General features: G+C 39.7%; 1 protein-coding gene and 1 long non-coding RNA gene across 2 annotated transcripts in view; both read left to right on the forward strand.

The window, feature by feature from the left end:
• Positions 1-50: 50 nt before the first annotated feature.
• HS2ST1 (heparan sulfate 2-O-sulfotransferase 1) overlaps positions 51-23,605 on the forward strand; it is an 83,567-nt gene continuing 60,012 nt past the window's right edge. The window contains exon 1 of the mRNA XM_030496339.1: positions 51-538. Coding sequence (XP_030352199.1) covers positions 415-538 — 124 coding nt within the window. The 5' untranslated portion in view covers positions 51-414. The remainder of the gene's footprint in view (positions 539-23,605) is intronic.
• LOC115612271 lies at positions 3,259-15,067 on the forward strand. The gene is made up of 3 exons (XR_003992921.1): positions 3,259-3,674; positions 10,487-10,494; positions 15,057-15,067. It is a non-coding gene; the product is annotated as an uncharacterized LOC115612271 (long non-coding RNA).

The following is a 23,605-nucleotide window of genomic DNA, read 5'->3' on the forward strand; positions in this document are numbered from 1 at the left end:
GAACGCGGCCAATCCCGTTACCGGAGAGGGCGGGGTGGTGGTAGCACCGCCCAATGGCGGAGGGCGCGGGGGCGGGTCCCGCCGGCGGGAAGCGGCGGCGGCGGCGGCGAGCGTGTGGTGGGGTGCTCGGTTGCTGAGCACCGCACGGGGAGGGCCGCTGGCGGCGGCGGGCGTGGGGACCGGGTGGTCAGCCGGTCCGTCCGCCGGTCCGTCGGTCCGTCCGCCTGCCTGCGGGGCGATGTGAAGGCGGCGGCGGGCCCCCTTCCTCCCCTCAGCCGCGCTCCCTTCGCCTCCCCTCGCTCGCGCTGTCCCTGTGGTAGCGGCTCCCGCCGGCCTCCGCGGCCGGGCCCCGCGTTATGTCGTGATCCCGGTCGGGCGGCGCTGCGGCGGCGGCGGCGGCGGCTGCTGCTGCTCATGGGGCTGCTCAGGATTATGCTGCCGCCCAAGTTGCAGCTGCTGGCGGTGCTGGTGTTCGGGGTGGCCGTACTCTTCCTGGAGAACCAGATCCAGAAGCTGGAGGAGTCCCGCGGCAAGCTGGGTGCGTGAGCGAGCGGCGGCCTGGGGCGGGCCGGGGGCCGGGGAAGGGCGCGGGGGAGCGCGGAGGGCGGCTCGTCCCCCTCATACCCCCTTCACCCCCCTCATACCCCCTTCACCCCCGTGGTGTGCCGCCGGCCACCGCTGCTGGCCGCTTCTCCCGTGTGGCTCCTTATGCCTGCACGCCCTGAATGATAAAGGAGCTGATCGATACGCTCTGGGGACTCTGCAGAAGGGGCTGTCGGCGGCAGCCTTGGCCTTTGGGTTCATTTACATGTGTGTTTTGCGAGGTCATGGGACCCGGGAGAGGTCGGTGCAGGGAAGGTAAATATTTCTGTAGTGTGTCTAAAGGGGTTTTCGTGGGAGACTGGGGTGGTGAGCGCCATGAGGAGCAGCGGCTGGCCTGCGAGTGCCCGCTGACAGGCGCCTGGGAAGAGGGAAGAGCAGCAGTAGTGGTGCCCATGGTGAGTCTAGCTCTTCTGCAGCCAATTAGCATCTTCTTCACGTTTAATTTCTACTCCAAGCGTTTCACTAACAAACACCCGGCATTTGAAAAGAAGGAAAGCAGAGGGTAAAGGGGAAAAAAGAAGTTAAAGACAGTTCCTAGTGACAAATAGGTAATTTGTTTTACTCTCCTTGAGTGTGAAATGCTATTTCCTGCAGTTTACCGAGTGTAGTTAGTGGTCTCCTAGACTGTCACTGAGCTGTAGTTAAACAGAATAACGATGAACTTGAAACCTCTTGTGTTAGATTTCTTCGGCTTTTCCTGCCAAAGGAGGCCTTTTTAGAGTAATATCTGCCTGGTAGGTAACACCTTACTACTTTGTCTGGTGTATGTAAGGCCACAGGACTTGTACAGATTTGATTTTACTTAATTAAGGGTTTCAGGAATGTGAAAAAATACCATCCTGAACCTAATCTGTGGTGCCTAGGGGTTGTAAAAACAGAGCACTGAGACTTCTGGTGTATACGAGTGCAGAGGCTGGTTTACAAACATTCTTGATTGGTTTTCTCTTATTCTTTGACATTACTAAGATATTTAGACTACGAACACTTCAAGTTTGTAGGGAGAAGAGTGCACACGTTGTGTTCCGACTGATGTTAAAACTGTAAGCAGTCTCTGAGTGACATGGGAAGTTTTAACAGTGAGCTTCTAACAGAGCCAGAGTCAGCATAACGTAATGTTGAGCTGCATGGTTTTACTTCTCAGCATTTCTTTTCCAGTTTGCTCTCTCTGAACTGGGTGTTAGAGATTAGGACCCTGCAAACGGCAGTGGTTGACTGCGTGAGTTATGGGATGCTCTCACTCTGCGTATTTTTCAACTGAAAGTTTGTACCAGTTATAATCAAGGCATAATTTTTGCAGGGTCTCAATAACTATAAACAAAAAATTAAAGAAGAAAATGAATGAAATTTGGAAGGAAATTCAAGCAGATGTTAACATAGTGCTCAAGGTTCGGTGGAATTTTGTATCCATCTGTTTTAAACTGGTTGGTACCTGTGGCTTCAGTGCCTATGTTGCTGACAGTGTTACCTTAGGGAAATCTACCTCCTGGCATGAAAAGATTAACGTAATGCATGTGAGAATAAAGGATTTTGCTGCTAAAACTTCCTCTTCCTCCTTAATGTATATGCAATGGATGTGATTAAGTTACGTATTTAGAGGATTAAAATACACAGCTCATACTGCTTTGGGACAAGAATCTAATTAATGTGTTCTGCTCATTTTATTTGTTAAGGAGAAGGGAAAACTACTGTAAAGTTTATTAAAAGATTTGCTTAGTGAGCAACTTAGTAGTGATTGCCTAAAACCTGTGTAAGGAGGGGAAGAAGCACTTTCTGCAACAGATTTGAACTCGGGTTCTGTTTTTTTAATGTGAGAGTATGCATTGTTAAAAAGCTTCTAGCTGTCTGAATGTCTCCCTTTTTATGTGTTGCATCTGTATTTTATGACTAGGAAATGTTAAGGGTTCATCACATGGTTGGTAATATTTCTGCTGAGGTGTCATATGGAGAATGTTTTTCTCTGAATCAAAGTAATTAGTTGGCCTAAAGCAGTTCCAGTCTTTCTGCTTGCCCCCCAAAAGAATGAGGGGTATGTGTGTCTGTGTGTGTGTGAAGAGGCAGTGGTACTGTGATTTGGTAACAACACAGTAGTTCTTTTGGTCTTTCAGTTGTGTTTCAGTGGGCGCTTTATGTTAGTAGACACACTGCATATTGTTTGGGTACTGGGTTTTGAATTATGCTGTGTGTTTGCGCTGATATATACCACATGATAAACTGTCATCTTGGGAAGTAATTGTAGGAATTAGGCACTGACTAGGAAAACAATTCTAGTCTTCAGATTTGATAGTAAATAATTCTGCAGTCTTATCAGCAGTTCTCATAATATTCAGCCATACTTCCTGATAGAAAGGGGTTTATTCAATTTCTTATTGAACATATGAACAACAACTGATACTGTTGGATGGGGTTAATTTTAGTTTCAACGTCTTGAAATGTGTTGCCCATAACATGAAATCGGAGCATATTTCTGTGTGAAAGAAAGAGTAGGAACCTCTCTGTTTGTAGAAGACTTTATATGGGTAAAACTCAGTCATCCTGGCAAACCTTTCTTTTAAGTAGAGAGGTACAGGAGTCAGAAGCAAATGACCATCGCAAATAGTGCTGCTGCTTTTTTTCTTCGTGATGAGATTGTGATGATCCTAATATAATTTTAACATGTATTTGTAAATCTTTAAGTTTCTCCATCATATGAAGGATAACTTCCTAATTAAAAAAATAAATATTCATTGTAACTTCTTTGCCACTTTTGGACTTCTTAAGCTCTTTACAGATAGTTTGAGTGGTGAGATCACAAGCAGAGCCTAATTGGAACCCAGTTCCAAGTACTTTTTGGTGACATTTGTACATACAGCTATTAATCTTTCATATTATTTTCAAGTTTACATGTAAGGGCAGCTAAATTGGCATTCTCTCTAGACTAAGCTGTCCCTAGCTGCCAGTGAAAACTTTAGTGTTTTTATTTAAGCCTACTGTGCTTGCTCATTAGTTCTAGGAATGTACAACCCTAATAGAGAATATTGCATGTGAAAGGCAAATGTTGAGGTTTGCACTGTTATTCTTGGAACACATATAATGTCTGACCATCCCCTTTAGTTCTTGGAAGCCTAGTAGGTGCAGCTCTGCTTCTGGTTAAAACTGACCAGCTCTGCCTCTGGTTTAAAGGGTGTAGCATTAAACCTGTACCATGCCATGTCCTGCATTGCCATTAGTGGTGAGCTGGATGAAGATGCTGATCCAGCTGGAAGTAATCCATCCCTCTCTTATCTTCCGCCCCAAAGTTTTGTTGGTGGGGAAAAGGAAGAGAAGAGGGAAGTTTGCATGTGTTCCAGCTCTTATGTTAAATTGATTTGATTCTACAATAGCATGTGCTAGAGACACTTCAAGGTTGAGCAGAGGGATGGGGGAAGACTGCCTTATTCAAGGAAGAGTCTGTAGGACTGATCAGAGAAGGTGGGGATAGTAGATGGGGAAGGATTACTCTTTGGTGGGGTGGAAGTGAAGCAATACTGCTACTTCCTAGCTTTTTTGTGATACTTGGATACTGGATTTTGAAGATAGTCCATGTCTGAGTAACATAATATACCATAACTGGGAGAGCAAGGATTGAACAACGTTATTGCTGTTTCAGATGATTGCTTCAGAAACGCTGGTTAGCTGTACCGTGGGAGCATTTCCTCTGCTAAGTAATAAACAAATTACAGCTCATATCTGTTAATTCAGCACCTCGAATCCTGCATTTTTCTTAGATAGTTTCCTAGCACCCGTGGCCCTTGCTGGGGTAGTATCCTCCTAAGCACTGCGCAAGTACCTGACAAACCACTGTTCCTTTAAAGTTAAATGGTTCAACTTTCCAGTGATTAAATCTTATGCTTTCTAGAAATACAGGAGATTCTACTGTTTTGGAATGTTGAAATAATAGGCATCTTATGTTTCTTTCATTTAGAAAAGAAAAAAGAAAAGTCTCCTGCCAGTTGCATGTGTTTAGAAGATCCCTCAGAAAACTTCTGAAATTGTCCCTGTAATATGACATGCATGGTTCCTTAGTATATTATTTGTACTTGAACTTCATGTATAAAGATTAGCTTGTACTGGTTGGCAGTTCTGTCTGCACACAGCTATGCAAATAATTTACTAGCATTTCTTTTAAATGTAGCTCTGTTGCCCAGTAGTTATTATTTTCCACTGAGTAGCCCGAGGCATTCTTTCAGAAGCTGTTTTCTTGTGTACTGGGTTTCCTGAAAGAAGCTTTAATGCTGCTTCCTCAGTGTATCTCCAGCCACTGAAACGTTCTTCCACTTTGCCTTGCTGCTTCTATCATACTTTTCCATTTAGTTCTCCCTTCCCGTTCTCCTTCACCATGCCTCAGTCGTGCCAGACACTTTCAGAATAAATTTGAAATGACTCCCATACTACCACTTGTACTTCCCATTGAAAAGTGTGATACACAGGAAGCGTATGAATTTTATCTTATGTATTTATTATGTTATTGTTTGATTTTGTATTTATTTATAACTTTTTTTTGGAATACGTGTTCCTGCATTTTCCATTAAATTGCTAATGTTGGAATTTCAACTAATACAGAACTGTGTATGTTCCCAAGCACACACCAAACAGTTCAGACTTGCTAATGGGCTCTGAGGCTCGATCTCCCTCCTTTCCGCTGCTGGCACTCCAACATCAGTTTCTAACAGTGGAATTAAGAAGCACAACCCGTTAGAATTTCTATTCTCTTCTGGAAGGCTACATAGAAGAAATTTTAGCGGTGTTGTACCTAGTTTGCAGGTCTCATGCTTTTAGTGAAGTAGGGTTGAGAATTAGTGATGTGGTGAGAGCTGTGCCTTCGCTTCTCATCGCAGATGCTGAACAGTTACCTGGCAAGGGTCTGTTTGTGTTAGAGATGTTTGAGGGCAGTTCTGAGAGGTGAAATGGAGTTGAGAAATCGGATAAAGTGTAGGTCTCCAGTGCCTCCAGCCATGGACAGCAGTGGATGAGGTAATTGCCAGGTAAGGCACTGCATCTGTCTCGATTCTCCTTAGCAAAAGGTCAGGTTTGGGCCAGAACATGTCTATATATGTTACTTTTTGACGCAGAGATTTAAGCTGTAACAAAGACTTAAAATACCATCCTTCAGGGAAATCCTGGAAAAAAGCCACGGTTACAATCAGCTGTTTAAGACAGAAAAGGCTTGTTGGACAGCCAAAGAAATGCAAGTGCCATGTTCTTCTTTGTGAATTAATGCAACACTTCAGATTTGGTAATGGTGGCTATGAGGTAGGGAATGAATTCAAGACTGAGAACCTCAGGAGAAAGTGTTTAAAGGTGTTTTAGGTCCTGTTCTTCCACATCATTTTTCTACATAGGAATGGAGATCAGGTTATTTCAATAATGAAATACCTGGTAGGTTTCAGTAATGTGCTTGGCACTGTAAGAGGAAAAGTGGTAGCACTGCTGGGAATAAGGTAAAGCTACTTTTCATGCCTTTATTTGCTGTGATAAAGCAACTAAACCGGTGACGTTATGGCATAATGCCATGCCAATGCTCCCCTTGTTTTTCTTGTCTCTTTTCTACTTCTGAGAATGGTGGAAGTAAAACCTAACAAAATTAGAGACCCCAAATACTCCACTAAATTGAAATTGACTGGTTGTGCATTTTATATATGTATGTGTATAATATAAACACATGTAAAATGTATATATATGAAAAGAAAAAACCAAACCCCAAACAGCCTTGCTAAACTACTTAAGCTTTGGAGTTAGCATAACAGGTTAAAGCATTGCTTTCCAGTTTATCACGTACATCTGAAGTGAAATAAATCATAGGATTTTTTTCCTTCCTCATTTCAGAAAACTGACAAGTTTGCGGCTGGATTCTGTGGTTGGGTTTTTTTTGCACAACTTTGTATTGCCCTGGCTGTTAAAAGTTAGGGACATTTGAACAGTTCATGAACAAGTCATTTCCATATCTGCTGACTGGCAACCATGAGTCATTCACTGTTAGACTTATTCTGGCCAGACTTCTGATAATGAATGCCTTCCCTCAAATTCTTGCTCCTCCTTAGGAAATAGATGGCTTCTGCATATGGAGTCCACCACGTATTATCACTTAATTGGGTCAAAAGACAGCCTTTTTGTGTAAGTGTGTGCAATCTGTAGTTTTTGTCACTTATCTCAAGTGTGTTTAAACGTTGTCAAAGCAGTATTAAGATAGTGGTAAGTGCTTTGCTTGAAATGTGGTGCTATTTATCTGTTTATATAGCTGAAATACTAGCCTAGCAAGCATAATGAAAGTGCCATGCTATAGAAAAATAGCTGAACTGTTATGTGTATTTACATTATTTTTTCAACCAGAAATTAAAGATGAAAGACTGACTGAAAGGAATCCAGTGTTGAGAGAGGCATCTGAAATTTGGCCAGCTGGCTGCAGTCTTTCATAAGTACGTACAGACTCTTAACTGCAGTCTGTCCTACTTGCTATCTAGATGGGGGGCAGGCAGTATCTTAGTCAAACCTTAGCTTTGTGTGGTGCTCAAGCCCATCAATTCTGTTGGATTTGCCCATTCCCCTAAAAACTTGTGGCGCAGTGAAGTTGTGTTCAAAGCCCAGTAGCATCTTGAGAAAGGCAGTATTCAGAGAAGTCTTCATTTGCTTAGGAGAGAAAAGCCAACCTCTTTACTTACTGGAATTGGGACAGTTGGTTCTTTATCACCCCCCAACTCCTCCCTACTTGACCTTTTAAGTTTTGAAGAACTAAAGTTCCTCCATTTGGCATTCCTATCAGTAATTGCCTGTATTAAAATTACTGCTATTGCTGGTTATAGTTTGCTATGCCCAGGCCCTTCACTAAAGGTATAAATTCTCAGTACTTGTGGATGCATTCATGTTGCACATACGTGTAAGGTTTTGAGTCAGGAATATACTGACTCGCAGGACATCAGTGTTGTGATGTGCCCTTGAGCGTCAGGGTCTGGATTCATATTGAGTGTCTATATGTTCCCAAGTAATTAATTCATTGCTGTAGTTTAGCTTTTATGGCTATAAATTAAGAGCCCATTTTTACCATAGAGGTATTGTTTGCAAGTGTGTCTGCAGGAAGTCCAACTACGTCCACATGTCTTTTTATTGTCTTTAGTAGTCAATGTACTATTATTGTCCTTACTTTGCAGTATCTTTGTGCCATCATGTTTCCAAGAGCATTACTGCTATAATAATTCTAATTCAAGCTTTCTGGTGGTGATAAAATTCATCGTGAGCAGCAAGGAGAGTCTAAGGAAGCGAGAGAATTAAAAAGATAATTAAATTACAAAAAGTATTTGGAAAGAAGCTATCTGTCACTTTGGCCCAGTCTTTTCCTGCCTTCCTTTATGTCCATTCATTCTCTCTATCCAGTCAGTTTAAAATGACAGCTGACATCCTTATTTTTTTTTAATCAACTTGCTGTTTAATTCTGAATACTAATTTGTGTTGAAACATATGTAAAACTTAAGTGCTGTTTTGATAAAACAGCTTTTGATGATTTTGAAGTGTTTATGCAAACCTTGTGCATAATTGCTGTAAAACTGTAAAGAGTGTGGGGATGGGATCTAGGTTCCATAAATTAAAATGCATATCTTCCCCATTTACTTCGTCTCTCCAAAGATCTTATTTTATTCTTCCAGGTTTTTTTTTTAATATATATGTATCTAAAAATACATAGACAGGGAGAGTGAGCAATATGTAAATTTATAATATATATTATAATAAATATAAACCTTATGTATGTATTTCTCATACTAATTTGCCATATTTTTCCAATGTTGTAGTACAGGACTGATCTTTCTTGGACAAGAGATCGAAAGGCACTAGCATTTCATTTCACATCACTTTGAAAAAGGTGCAAAAAGCCTGTTGTGAGCATGAAGGAAATTGGAGATATGAGATCAACTGAAGAGAGATTATGCTTGTTCCTCTCACTTGCTGCAAAGTGGAGAGGGAAATCCACCTTCATTTTCTTCTCTCCTGAATTTTTCCCCTGTATATCTTTCCATTTCCAGTATTTCTCATATACCTTCTTTTCTGGATATATTGTTGTTGAACATATTCAGAACAGTTGCATAAATTTCATATCTGTGTTTGGAATACTTACATTTCTTTACATTGAATCTCTACATTGAGGGGTTTTGGCGAGAGTTTTGCAGTAGAAGTCTCTTTTTGCAAAACATGGCATTTGCAATGGGTTTTAATATACAGAACATTAATCAGCACTTGATTGTGTTATCTTTGAGTTGATTTTGATCATTCATTCTGAGCAAAGGTTTTCTGTAGTTCTGACAAGGATTTACATATTTAAAGTAAAAGGGAATGAAATCAAAAAGTAGGATGTGAAAATGATAGAATCTTATTCTGACACATTAAATAGACCAAAAAGTGTCTCCAGAACAAAACAAAGCAGTCTTAAGATTTTGACTTCCTTAGCATTTGAATGACAGATGTATATTGAGGAGAAAATAACTTCTTGGAGGATCTAACTTGAAATTTTTGATTCCTTCAAAAAATGGGGAATGATTTTTGCAAAAGCTGAGTTAAGCCCTGTCCTTCCATTGCCTGTGGTAAAACTAGTAGCTTACAAGGTTTTATTCCAATGCTGAAGGTCAAAACCAGTCCACCTTGTCTATTGACAAAAACACTCTGTCACAAGTACATGATCACTTTCTGAAGACGTGTTTTTGTACACGGTACACAACATATCCTGGAGGAGCATCCATGGTTTTTGAAACAAAGTCATAATGTCAGATTTTTTTGTATCCTGGTGTAGAATGAAGTGTTTCATTGGTAGAGCCCTGTTTCAGCTGCACTCCCACTGACAGCTTCGGAGCCAAGATTTTTCATCCTCTCATTTGTCATTAAACCTTCAGCAGTGTGGGCTCTCACAAGTGAGAAAAGATGTTTTCCTGGCAAAATACCTATAATTGTATACTATTCTTGATACATTATCCTGTATGCTGAAATGACCATAGCACTTAAATGCTTTCCCTTAAGCAAGTTACTGCCTTTGGGAATATTGAATGTCTTATGATGCCTTATAATTTGCCCCTTTTTATTTACTGAAAAAATAAAAAAAGCCAAACAAAAGAAGCTTACAAAGCCCTCCTGCTTATCTGAGAGTAATTTAGTGTATTTAAATAGGTCTTTAGGCAAATTAACTACTTTGTATTAACTTTGTGATGCTGCCAACAAGGCGTGCTTCTAGGCATAAGTACCTAATAAATAGTTTGCTGTCTTACGATGAAGCAATTAGATCTTGCTGTCCAATTTGATGATTTCAAAGTATGTAAAGTAGGATTGGACTGAGTATGTTTCTGGACTCCATTTCACTTGCAAAGATAGCATTTCAAGAGGAGATATATATTTGCTTTTTGGAGAATGTTTTTCTCTACAAAATGACCTTTAGGAGTATGATAATTCAGTAGGAATTGGAATGTTCTATATTTGTACTGTCTTCCTACTTGTATTAAAAGAAATTTTATGGTTTTTTAAATACTTCTGAACTTCCTTCCCTTTGCTCTCTAAGTTGTTAATCCTAACATGCTGCTTGTGCAGCTGCTGTTGGTTTGAGTGAAGGCAAAACTTGTAGTAGCTCCTGTGTTTTAGCAGGACCTGTTTAAGGTTTAAAGTTATCTTCAGCTGGAGTGTACTTCATGACCTTGATTGATCAAGCTGTAAAAAACAAAAACCACCCTAAACCCAACCAACCAAAAACCCCCCAAGAAAATTTCTAACACATTCCTTGATTTATACTTGTAAATGAAGGTTTATATCTGTTTAATGTGTATATAGTATCTAGGCGTTTTCTGCTATGAGAAGTACCAGAAAGCCTTACTTTCTAATAGGCTAGTAGTATTTATTCTAGTCCTTGAAGTGCTTCACAGGCATGCTTTCTGAGCCAAAAGCAAAGGCTGAGTGACCAGAAATACCTGTCTAAGCTTACATTTAAACATAGCAGTGTTCATAACCTGTCATGTCTGGTACAGACTTGAATTTTATCTTTGAAAGTATTCAATGGCCAAAGCAGTTAGGGTTATATAATAACTTTTCCATGGAATTCAGGAGGATCAACTCCTATTCCAAAGTTTTGAAGTTTGAGGAGAGATTTTGGAGTGGTTAATGAAGTAAAATTGCTGTCAGTCATGGAGGAGCATAAGAGGGCTTGAGAAGACACAAGACGCGATGGATGAGCTGTCAGAGTTAGCAGTGGGCGCGTAAAATGCTCCTTCACCAGCAGAGATCAGAGCATGGAGCATGAAGTTAAAGCTCTCTTGATTTCAGTTTAGTTTAATGCTTTGGGCTTTGAGCTGCAGAGATGGCATATGTTTGCTTCTGCACAGGAGAGGACAGCCACCCCTTCAACTAACCCAGAAAAAATCGGTAGAGGATGTTTGTCAGGCTTCTTAGTTATTCATGAGGCATGTTAAATGCATTTGGCCTAAAGGCAAATTTATCTTGTAAGCGCGTGGTCAAGCTTAGAGGAGAATATTAAAGATGAACTTTTGAAGAGGGGAAATGAGGAGTAGAAAGGATGTGTATGTGAGGATCAGTGCAACTTTCACGTGTGAGCTATCTGCAGTCTGTCTGATCCCAACGAAAAGGCAGAGAGTATTGGGGAATACTCTTATTTTCAAGGCTTGCTTCACTCTTGTTTGAGTCTGAAAATCTACTTGCTTCTGTTCCTATTGCTGTTTACCCTCTGCAATGCAATTAAACCATCCTCTCCTTCCTGATGTGAAAGACCAACGTAAAACTGAGGTGGTGGTTTAGCAGAAAGAAAGGATAAATCGAATAGTAAAACATTTAAATGTATCCTCTTCTGGTTTTCCTGTCTGTGCTTTCCAAACCATACTGTGAAAAACACGGTCTTGCTAACATGTTTGTGGGAGCAGTTTCCTAAACATTTGTGGTCACTGAGCAACCCAAAGCATTGTTTCTGGTGATTTTGATGTGCCTACTTATGTGTGATTGTGCCTACTTATAGTGCAGATGGCAAGGCAGTCTTACTGTGAGAATTAGGAAAGAGAAATAGATGATAAATTATTCACATATCAAGTTTGAAGAAAAAATAAAACATATTTGTGAAGGAGGAATGAAGATACTGAAAAAAGTATTTTCTTTCCTTTATTTTTTAATTGTTCTAAGCCATAGAAAAAAGCCCTTAGAAACTCTGCCTGCCCATTTTTATATTTTCCAGGAGCATTAGTGGTGTTGATGTGTGAGTTTTAAATGTGTACACTCTTTGACTGGTGGAAGCTTATGTCAAGGATGCACTTAAAAGCATGTACTGTTTTGTGATAAGCAGCGGGATGTAACAAACTTAAATTTCTTAAGCTGGTGCTATAAAATTTCCATACAAAATATTTGTTCTGTTGGAGATGAGCAGAAAAGGTTTTAAATGTTAACTGAGAGTGAAACACCAGTGTTCAAGATTTAATGTTGGAAAACAGGGTATTTTTTCTGGATTTACTTCCTCTCATTCTTATGTCATCTTAAAACGATATGTAAATAAAAGTAGCACTTACATAATGTGCTTTTTAAGCCTGAAAAAACCCCTAGATGTCTGACAACATGACACAAGCAACAAAATCTGTCAAGTGTTCATATAGCAGCATGAATGTAAAATACAGCGATTGCTCCTGTGTCTCTTTTACTTAATATATATTAAGTATGTGCATGTAAATGTAAACATGAGATGGCACTCGAGAGATAACTAGTATGCAAGAGAAACCTATATGAAAATCCTCTCAGATATCCAGGAATTGATTTGGACACGTTCTCTACCATTGATGGAATTGCATATCTATAAACTTTCTGCAAATTCTGTTAATCCTTCAACCTTTGCTGTATCAGGTTCCACAATCAAATAGTGACCTAAATTGGCAATATGTGACATCTAGACATTTTTCTATAGAGAAGTCAAAACATATGTATCAGGAAAAACTATCAGGTAGTTTAAAGCTTTACCAACTGATGAGGGTTAACCAAGTTCAGACATCAAATGGTACAAAGGGATTGTTCTTTTTCATTTGTTCAAAACCTTTGTTACGAAGAATTTGAGGAGCTACAAACCCTGTGATATTTAAGGATTGGAAATGCAGTGATTTTGAAGCTGACTAAACTACTTGTCTTGTGTAATTTCAGTGGCACCCTTCATAATTTTCCTGTGGTATTTAATATACACCGGTTTGTGGTGACAAGATTTTAAGCAACTGCATGCTGTACAAGATGAAGTATGGGGACGTAGTGTGTATGCCAGTGGGTCGTAGATGCGTCTTGGTTTTGTCCCAGGGAGACCCTCATACAGGTTTTGAGTATCTGGTATGCTTTCAGAGCAAAGAACCCTTGGAAGCAGTTTGTAGACAGAAAGAACTTACTGATTTGAGGATAATTATTTCCTTCAGTTTATCACTGCTTCCTGTTTGATCTAAGTGCAAGGTCAAAATTAGCTAAAAATATCCCAACGTTCCCTGGAAATTATGGCACTTTCGTTATTTCCAAATGCAGAGTTTTTGGGAGCTGTCTCATTCAAGAACTGTTAGCATATGTCAAACAGCATATGGATTAGTTGCCAAAAGTATTCTTGGGTAATGGTGGCTGTTTTTCTTGAACAAGTTCTTTAGAAAACAAGGAACAGTTGGCACTTTTCCAAACTATGACTGAGCTTACTGCAATAATTAAACATTTTAGTGCTATTGTTTCATTGTACTCTGCTGCCTTGACAGCACTACTGATCTTATAATTCCTTTATTTTAAATGAAAGATAGTCTGATCTAAAGCAAACTTCCTAAGTTGCACTTGAGGACTTGTTAATCACTCTGTGACTGTAACTTCCAGTAGGCATCACGAAGTAGTTGTGTTTCTAAACTAGAATCAGACACAATTACATGTAAAGTAGTAAAGCATTAACTAGATGCTTAGCATTCTAGATTTGATTTTGAGGTTGGGTGGTGGTTTTAGCTGCAGGCTTATTTCAGGTGAATTTAGAGTACTTTGGGTTTATTTTTTTGAATAAAGTGATTGTTTTGACCAGAAAATTTCAGTGTAACTTGTACTTGAGAATTTGATGTAGTAGATGCGCACACATATTAACAATTCTGGTGGTAGTCTTGTGACTAGTTTTAGAGTAGTTGGAACAAAACTGTGCAGTGACACTGTCTTTCACGGTTGGTTGTTAAAGAGCTAAACTTTGGTTTGGTATAGAAGTGACTGTTGGGATTGGTGGTGTTTTCGGAGGGGTGGGTGGTGGTGGTGGTGTTCTGTTGTTTCCTTAAAGTGAACATCCAAGAAGAACATTTATTAATGCCAGCTTCTGGAGTGGTATTTTCTCCTGAAAACTGAAGATCTTTTGTCTTGAGTGGTCTAAGAACCACGGGGTCAACAAAATGCATGTGACTTTCCTTGTTTGCAAGGTTTGTGGGCATTTCCCCTTTCATGCTCTGTGAGCTTTGGCTACAATGTTAGAATGAAGAATATTTCTTATGGAGATTTTGCCATTTTATGGGTTAATTTGGGAACCACTGACTGAACAGAACAACGTTTACAGACTATAAAGTGCAGCCTTGTAACGTGGAATAACAATCAAATAAACCCTAATCTGCTGGGGAAAGTAATTTTCCTACATCTTTTAAAGAGTCTGTACTTGAAACAGTGGGAAGGTTTGGGCTGTAGAGTCTTGTGATGATTCATAGCAATACAAGGGATGGTGGGATGAGAGGAGGTTAGTACTATAGTGGGTCACTACAGGCTGTCAAGCATGGAAATGTTCATAACACTTCTGCCTCTGCTCCCTCTATCTGTGGAGTCCCAAGGTGGGGGGGGGGGGGGGGGGAATAAATGACAAAGTCTTCATATGTCAAATGGAAGGTAATTTTTAAAATATCCATAGGGAGCACCTAGTACAGAAATTATAGGGTCTGTCTGTTTGATCCATGTCCTTCAAAGGTATGTTGCAGGTATGTGACATTACAAATGTGTATATATACAAAAAGCCACTGTTTGTTTTTATATTCGTGTTTAAACTGGGTATTTCTTCCTACCAATTTGAGAAATACTGCTATGGGTAGAAAATCTGTCAGGTGACACAAGGATATCAATAAGAACTGCTTGGTCTCTCTTACCCTGTTTAAAGCTGCATGAGTTAGGTTTGAATGAGCCGGTACATTTACTCAGGCTGCTGCAGCCTCTCTTGGAGATGTGAAGTTGGCTTCTCTAAGCATATTTCTGCCCCACACCTCACTGGCATGTTTCTGAAGTGCTGCATTTATGATGTAGATTTAAGCCTCAGTCTATTCATGAACTATGTTCAGTAGGCATTGAAATAAAAGCTTTATAAAGTTAGTGACTTTTTAGATTAATTGGAATTAAGCTTATTAAACTAATGTTTCAGAGGAGAGAGTGTATGTTTAGAAGATCGATGTCTGTTTCAGGGATAGTATAATTTCTGCGCAGTACCTCATGATAAAATCATGCTCTTAAAGACTTTCCTATGTTTTATATATATACATGGACAAATGTATTATGCTTATGATTCTGTTCCTTAAACAAGCAGGAGTCTGTCAGCCTTGGGAACTCACTGGCTATTTCAAGAATTGAATGTGCTTTGACACTTCCATGGTTTCTTCCTGTGAGCAGCTTCAATACCACTTACTCAGCAGTAAGTTAAATAAAATCAGCTAAGGAGAACGGCATACTGTAAATGATGCTGGTAACAAAAAAGACATGTAAAATTGCTTGTAAGATTATAACGTTTCGTAACATTCTGGAAAACAACCTCTTATGTATTGATTTCCCCCCCCCCCCCCCCTTATTTTTTTTTATCTCCCTTGTCTGCAAAGATGAAATGTAGTCTTTCAAGGAGTCTTAGTCCTTCCTTGAAGACTTGCTTTATTGATCTGAAACCACAGAACTGAACTTGATCATATTTTAGCAGTGCTCCTTCTCTAATGACAATATATGGCCCTACTGTTTCAGTGGAAAACTTGCTGCAGTATTTCTGTTACTGGAATTTGTGGAACAGTCAGTGAGGGACTTCTCAAAGACTCCCTTATGAGGTACTGCAGATGGAATAGTTCACTGACATCTGTATGAATGGATAGCAGACCTCTGCAGACGTGATTCCTTAGTCATGCTTCATGGAAGCATACCACCAGCTTGCTCCAGAATAAAGTCATGGGAGAGAAGAGGTGTTGAGTAACCCCTGCACGAATACCAATTTCTGTATGTTCTTTTTGGCCTGGTGCTCCTTTTGTTGCAGGCCAGCTAACGTGCAAATTTAGGTTTCTCAGTGATAAATACAAGAAAACTTATATTCTCCCTAAGAGCAAAGGACAAGGCAATTTCTCCTTCTCTCTGACCCCCTTTGCCGGATGATGAATTTAAAAGCTGCTGCATATGAATTATTCCCCATGATAGCTATGTTAGCTGTTGTTGCAAGGCCTTGCTGTTACTCTAATAGTGTGCTAAGTTTAAAGAAGTATAGGACTTACCATTAATGAGAGAAGTTTTCCCTCTCTCTGAAAATAAGGAGGGGAAAATTCATAAGCAAACATACACGAAGGCTTGTGGTGGTGTTTTTTGAAGTCTGGTTCTAGAAACAAAGGAAGTACAGAAGGTCAGAAGAGCAGTGTCGAATTTTGGTGCTTTCCAGCCTCACGTGGTCTTTTACCTCCACTGTCATAAGCTTGTTGCTTCAGAACGTGAGAATATGTTTGTAATCTCTCAGTGGAACTAAAGAGGAATTACATAAGTTTGAGAGTAACAAATAATATCTTAAGCTTATGGCAGTGTATATGCAATAACAGCATTACTGTATTTTTAGACATAACAATCTGCAGGGTGAGGATAGACAACTGAAGGATGTCAATGTGCAAGCTTGGATTTGGGGAAGTAGACCCAGTAGGTCGAAGTAACTTAAACTGAGCCTGTTAAATTTACAGTCTCTGAACAGATTTTTCTATTTTGGAAACCATGCAATGTAAACTTAACATTAAATCAACAGATAATTTAAACTGTAGACATGTCTACGTGAACCATGTTTTTAAGTCCTACTGTAGTGAAATTTATGCCAGGAAAATGGGCCTCAATTGAAACAAACCAACCAACCCATTATAAAACAGACAGTCTGAAGTTTTGAAACCTTCAAATATCCAGAGTGTTTGTTCTTATCCAATGCACAGGAAAACCAGTTGGTTAATAATGTCACTACTGGTGGGGAACAAAATGAATTCACGATGATGTACATTTGTGTAATACCAACTCTTGCAGAAAGGGGTGTTACCAAGAGAACATAAAACACTAAGCAGATGTATTGTTGCACAGAAATTATAAAGGCATGTTAGGCACACAGAGTTACTGATATGAAATAGGAGCTAGACAATGAATTTGATATTCCTCCCCTTCCCTATTGCCGTTGGGTTGTTCTCATGTTCATCACACGAGAAACCGTTGTTGTATGCTTTCACAGCATTTTAACTGAAAGAGGAGAGTGTTACCTTGACACCCTCTGAAACTGTATGATCTCCTTGCGTTGCATATTAAATAGTAAAAGGTTTTGAAGCTGAAGTTTCAACAGTAAAAAAGCCCGATTGGACTGCCAGTCTTTAATAAATCCACATGGTAGGGTTGGTATTAATAGTAAAATTGATTAATCTGTGGTTGTCCTCCTGCAGTTAGATTTCTTGAGCTTCTAATATAGTCACACGGATGCAGTAGCACCCAGGGAGTTCTCTTGCGTTTTATTTAAGTGTGTATGCATAGGTACCTATAAACTTAAATGCTGAACAAGTCTGTTTTAAAATAAATAAATAAATAAAAGCCTTATTGCTTGGAAACTGCTTTAATGTATTTTGGAACAGTGCAGTTTAAGTCATTGAGTGACGGGGCCTGTGTGGGCTTTTAAAAAATAACCACATGGTGTGGCCTCTGCAGGTATCTCCTCCTTTGCATCTGATTCCTGCTCCCTCTAATGCTTTAGAGGGCTGAATGGTAGCTGAAGGAGATTTGTGATGTTTTCTAAAGCCTTTTTGTGCTGTTAATTAGCTGGGAAAAAAAAGTCTGAATCTTTTGAGGATTATGATTGGAATTGTTACTTGTGTTTTTTACCGAGCATTAATTCATGGTTTGAACTTGTGATACCTGCTTTTCTGTTTTAGAGGTTGTGGTGCATTGTGGGATGACAGTGGGCTGTTAAGGGGAAGAAGCTCTCAATACCAACTGACTGGGTAATGGCAGGTGAAACTCAATTTTGTCATATCTAAATGTATTTGGAGAAGAACAATCCCAAATTTACAAATTTCATATTGTGTGTCCTTACTGACGAAGGAGTTCTTGGAGTTACGGAAGTTAGCTTTATGAAAAGTTCAGATCAGTTCTCAACAGTGGTCAGAAATAGATGGAGCATCCTGAAAGCCACTAAAACCAAGTCAAGAACCACATGAGAATTCTTTTTTCCAGTTGGATGCAGCAGTTCTGCTGTGTTGTCCTTTCTTGCCCTTCATCTCGGAAAAGATGATAGCAGAGTTGGAAAAGATATATGAATGGTGAGGATAATGAAAGAAACAAAGCATCTCCCATATAGGGAATGATTAAGTAGACCTAGGCTCATCAGACTTGGGAAAACATTTTAGGAAATGAAAGGTAGGAACCTGTAAAATCATGAGTAGTATGGAAAAAGTGAGCAAGGAGTGCTTATTATGCAAGTGTAGGAAATGATCAAAAATAAACTATTGGTTGATAGCTTCAAAAACACTGAAACAAGCTGGTAAACTGTAGAACACAATGCCACAGCGTTATCAGGGTTATTGAAATGCTCCGACAAACTAGGGGTAGAAAAATCCCTGATCTAAAAATTCATGATTCTACTAACTTGCAAGTAGGTGGACAATGGTAAATACAGCAGGTAGATATGACCATGCGCTTGACCTGTTTTTGTGTCTTCTCCAGACATCTATTGGCCTTTATCAGGAACGGGACATTGGAGCTTTGGTCTTAAACAGTCAAGCCTGTTAGGTAATGTATGCACCAGGCCACTTCCCTTAAATGCCATGTGTGCTTTAATGCATCCTGTTCATCCTTTTCATGCAAGGGCTTGCCTGACAGTTCTTCAATATTGTGTAGATTTGTAGCTTTTGCCTCTTCAGAAGGCAATTGAAGACTTACTTTCCTTTGTTTGTCACTAGTCACTTAAATTTCAAGTGGTACCTAGCAAAATTTCTTCCAGGAGGGGTTTTAATCTTGCTTTGAAACTATCGTCAAGAAATGGAGCATTTTCTTTGCTCATTTATGAATAACCTTTGGAACCTTTCACTATTTTGAAATAAGGCCTCAATTTCTTAAAATCTGGACATTGTTGGTCTCATGTTACAGCTACGGGATCTTGTTATAATGTTCTCTGAATTCCCTCCCCAGCACACTGCACTATTTTTCCCTGTGAAAGTACTTACATCCTGTAATCATCTCACTTCACAATCTGTCTTAGAAACTCACCACACTGAATTCCCTAAGCCTGTCATTGTAAGGTAGCTTTCTGATCCTTGAATCATTTTTATGGCACTTCTACACCCTCTCTAGCTTTCCACCAGCCACTTTAAAATGTGGACAGAAATACTCTGCAGTGTTTCAGTAGCAGCCTCCTCCCTGCCATGCGCTCTTGTTTTTCCTCTCCTCTGCCCTCCTGACCCATCCGAGGATGTTGTTTGTGTGTGTGGTTGAACAGCAGCATTCCGAAGCTGCAGATACGGTAGAAGTGGCTGGTTGTGTTAACCAGATGCCATGCTCTGATATTTCTCAATTTTTTCTGAATTCAAATAGTAGATAGACCTCAGATAACAGCAGCATTATATGAAATGGAAAGCAGAGAATTTATCATATTATCTCCAAACTAAAACCGCCAACGAATAGTCAGCTTCCATTTATTTGCTAGATACTAGTGACTTAGTTTGTAAATCAAAATAGTGAGCTTTTATAGGATGGAGATGAAAGTGTAGCTAAAACTTCCCCAACAACTTTAAGGAGTTGATACTTGCAGTATTTACTGATTTCTTTTACTGATAGGAAAACCTCTCATCTACCATCTATCGAATACTGTGAATATTTGTAATCTGGGGTTTCTAGTTCCAGTCCAAAACCACGATAGTTGAGCTTGCATGCATATTTGTGCAAGTGTGCTGCTTTTATTTCTGAGCTGGTCACAGGTTTGGCCACATGACACTTAGGGATTCAATAGGATTTCTTTATAGAAGAAAGCAAACCAGACAACCAGATCTTAATTTTAAAGGTCTAAGTAGCATTTGGAGAGTGTCTAAATGTGTGTGAATTGAGTATTTGAAACACTGCATAATTTTCAGTGTTATAACAGTACGAAACATGATAGGACATGTTTAAGGATGCGTGATGGATTACGTTGAGTAGTGTGTTGGTGGAATAAATAACAGATCTTAAGATAACATGTTTCTTCTTTATTACTTGTAACACTACAGTGAAAGAGAAAAAAGCTCACCCTTTTATCTCTTGGGTGGTTTTTTGATTGTGTTTCCTTAAGGAAAACACTTTCCCCAGTTTTTCCTTGACAAAGTAGTTGGGCTTTTTGGATTTCGTAATTGACAAGTAGTAATTCTGTGGTTTGACTACCTTAAACATTTGAAATGTTATTTCTTCTGCTTGAGAGGAGAGCAACAGTTAACTTGCCTGCCTCACTGTTCTGATTTCTGTTTGTGATGTGCTTGAGCTGGAGGTAGTTTGTAGCTTGTGTTTCTGTTCCATAGCTGATACTGTCACACATGAGAGGTTGGAAAGCCTTGTGGTAGTAGCTCTACGTTGAGAACAAGTCATTCATTGTAGCAGCTGCTTTACACTGCGTTTATATTTAAATAGCAGAAAGTGATTTATTTTGAATTTTAAGAGTCGTTCCCATGGCAAAGTGACTGCTGTCTTGTCTTTTTCTTCACCATTGATTGATCCATTTGCTTACTTATCCCCAGGAGCGGGGAGGAAGAAATCCAGAGTGAAAAAGCCTTCATTTAGGGATATGCTGAATGCTTCCTAATAGCATTTGAGTTCAAAAGACCAGAGTCCTTTGGGTATGGTTTATTTATATAGTTTTAAGTAGAACTGAGCCTCATTAATGAAAATGTACAAAATAAAACAAGGGCAGCTCTTTAAAGTTCAGCTATATACATTGAGAGAGTGGGATTTGTGTTTAATGTAGGAAGTTGTGAGTTAGCTGCAGCACCATGTTCTAGTCAACTGTTGCAAAGGATCTTACCCATACGGACCATTAGTATTCACCTGGTTCTCAGTTTTCCTAAATGAATTATTGTTTCTTCAGATGTAACCTTTCTAGATCATTGGTCAAGTATCTGTGTTCCTGAGTTCTGAAGTGAAGAGTTTGAATGTAGCTGAGAAAATGATTGCAAACTTGTTATAAAGCCATCTCTGTTTAATGAAGAAATACTGTGCTCTTTGCTCAGGCTGAGGTTGGGACTCTGCATTGAGCACCCTGAGTGATAGAAGAGTGGGCAATCTTTGTCTCTCTGCTTGCTTATCCAGATTTTCTGGATGATGAAAGAATAGAGCAGCTATAATAGTTCTGTTCATTTTTTTTTTTGTTAAAGCTGAAAATAAGGAAACGCAGGCAATCATGGTTGTAATGACAAGTGTGTGAACAGTTGCATGGCTTTATTTAACTGTTTTTAAAAGCTAAGCAGTATTTTGCTATCTTTGGGTTTTGTGTTTCTGGAGTTAAGACCATACCTCAGTCTTTCATGTCACTGGATATTGGGGGTATTTTTTTTAGAGAGGTATATGTGTATATGATGCTTACTGTAGCATCAGCATGCCATCAGGCCAAGATTATTACTGTGCCTCCTAAGGTGCTGTAAAGTACTGTGCTGGTCCCGCTTTGGGGATACAGACAAACCAATTGGGATATCGGAGAGCTTGTTTTATCCCCAGCAGAGTACCCCTTGTGTGATCGGTATTGCAACCTCTCTCAGACATTGTTAATGCAGGAGTACTATGCAACAAGCAGTTTGCTGTGTTAAGAAGCAAGATTAAACCCATCTCATGGCTTTATCGGAAAAATAGAGACTTAATTTTTCAAGTACAGTCTTGTCACAAATGGACCTGTTTGGGACAGAGGAAAAAACACGGCTCAAGTATGCTCACAGTAGCTTAAATTCGTGATTATTGTGGATTGCAGGCGTGTTCTCCATGTTGAGAAGTACCTTGCGTGCGTTTACTTGCCTGTTGGAATCATTCAGTTTCTCGTACTTCCCTTCGTTTTCAAGAGGACGACTATGTAGAGAACTTAAATGCATGCAACATATGGCTGAAATATCACGTATACTAAAGATCTAAAAATCAAAGTTGCTGTTTCCATGACAACTGTATCTGAGCCAAAGAGTTCCTTTCATAAAGACAGCAGCCATGCACAGCTAAAGTTCAGAGTCTGAGAACCTGATTCCTAGGATGCTTTAGGGTCCACATATAGATCTCCAGGGAGGTGCTATTTGTGTTTGTATCCACTTGTAACTTAGAGTGTCACTTGTTCCCAGCTACTGCCTACAAAACACACTGGTGGGAGTAGAGTGTTTTTATGATATCTTATTGATATGTCTGACATGTTGCAGATGGGAATAGCAAACTAAGAAGTAATACCACCTTGGCAAAGAGGAGTTTTAAATAGAAGATAGGAGCACTTCTATCTTTAATTTTTGGGGTGGGGAATGATGATGAGGGCTTTGATCTGCAGTTTTTGCTAACCTGAATTGTTTATATGAATACCCATAACTAGATTCTTTCTGTGCAAAGACTTTCTGATCTAGATTACAGGAAAAATCAGGCTATTCAACTTTTCTGCCATGGTGCCACTATATTTCAGTCACGTCAGGTGGAAATTCAGTTTCTCTTCCCTCTGATGCTAATTGTTCATGTCTTCACAAAATAGGAAAAGTGAATCTTGGCCACCCACAGTTAGTCGAGATAGTGAAGTGAATGAATCAATATCGTAAGTATCTCCAGTCCTGTGTAACTGTAGGGTTGCATTGCTGTGTTTGTTGTGCTTAACTTGAATTTAATTCGGACTTTAGATTGATACTGGAACAGAAATGTTATGAGATGAGTTACTGTCATGGTTTAAGCCCAGCCGGCAACTCGGAACCACACAACCGCTCGCTCACTCCTTCCCCTTTTTTCTCCCCCTGCTCCCAGAGGGATGGGGATGGGGAGGAGAATGGAAAGAATGTAAATCCCACGGGTTGAGATAAGAGCAGCCGAGTAGCTAAGGTATAATACAAAACCACTACTGCTACCACCAATAACAATAATGATAAGGGAGATAACAAGGGGAGAGGATACGATTGCTCACCACCTGCTGACCGATACCCAGCCCGACCCGAGCAGTGATCTCGGCCTCCCATGTGACTCCCTCCAGTTTCTATACTGGGCATGACGTGCTGTGCTATGGAATACCCCTGTGGCCAGTTTGGGTCAGGTGTCCTGTGTCTCCTCCTTCCCGGCTTCCCCTCCTCCCTGGCAGAGCATGAGACTGAGAAAGTCCTTGATCGAAGTAAACATCACTTAGCAACAACTAAAACATCGGTGTGTTACCAGCGTTGTTCTCAGACTAAAGTCAAAAACACAGCACTGCACCAGCTACGAAGAAGGAGAAAAATGTCTGCTACAGCTGAACCCAGGACAGATACTATTTACCCTTTTTTGAGTATCCAGACACAGAGATAAATCAAGGGTGGATTAATCAAATCTATCTGCAAGTCATTCCTTCATCCAGGCTACCCAGCAGAGAAGCTTTCTTTTACTCAACTGAAGCAAGTATTCCAAGTAATTTTTTTTGGCAAGTCTCCAATTTCATCTAAACATCTTTAGTTTAAAATGATAAAATGGGTAATCTAGATGTTTTAATTTTGGTGAACAAAAGCCCTTTTACTTAAAAAGTGATGAAATAATAAAAATAATAATAACGATT

This window comes from Strigops habroptila, chromosome 8 (genome assembly GCF_004027225.2).
Source record: "Strigops habroptila isolate Jane chromosome 8, bStrHab1.2.pri, whole genome shotgun sequence".
Lineage (NCBI taxonomy): Eukaryota > Metazoa > Chordata > Aves > Psittaciformes > Psittacidae > Strigops > Strigops habroptila.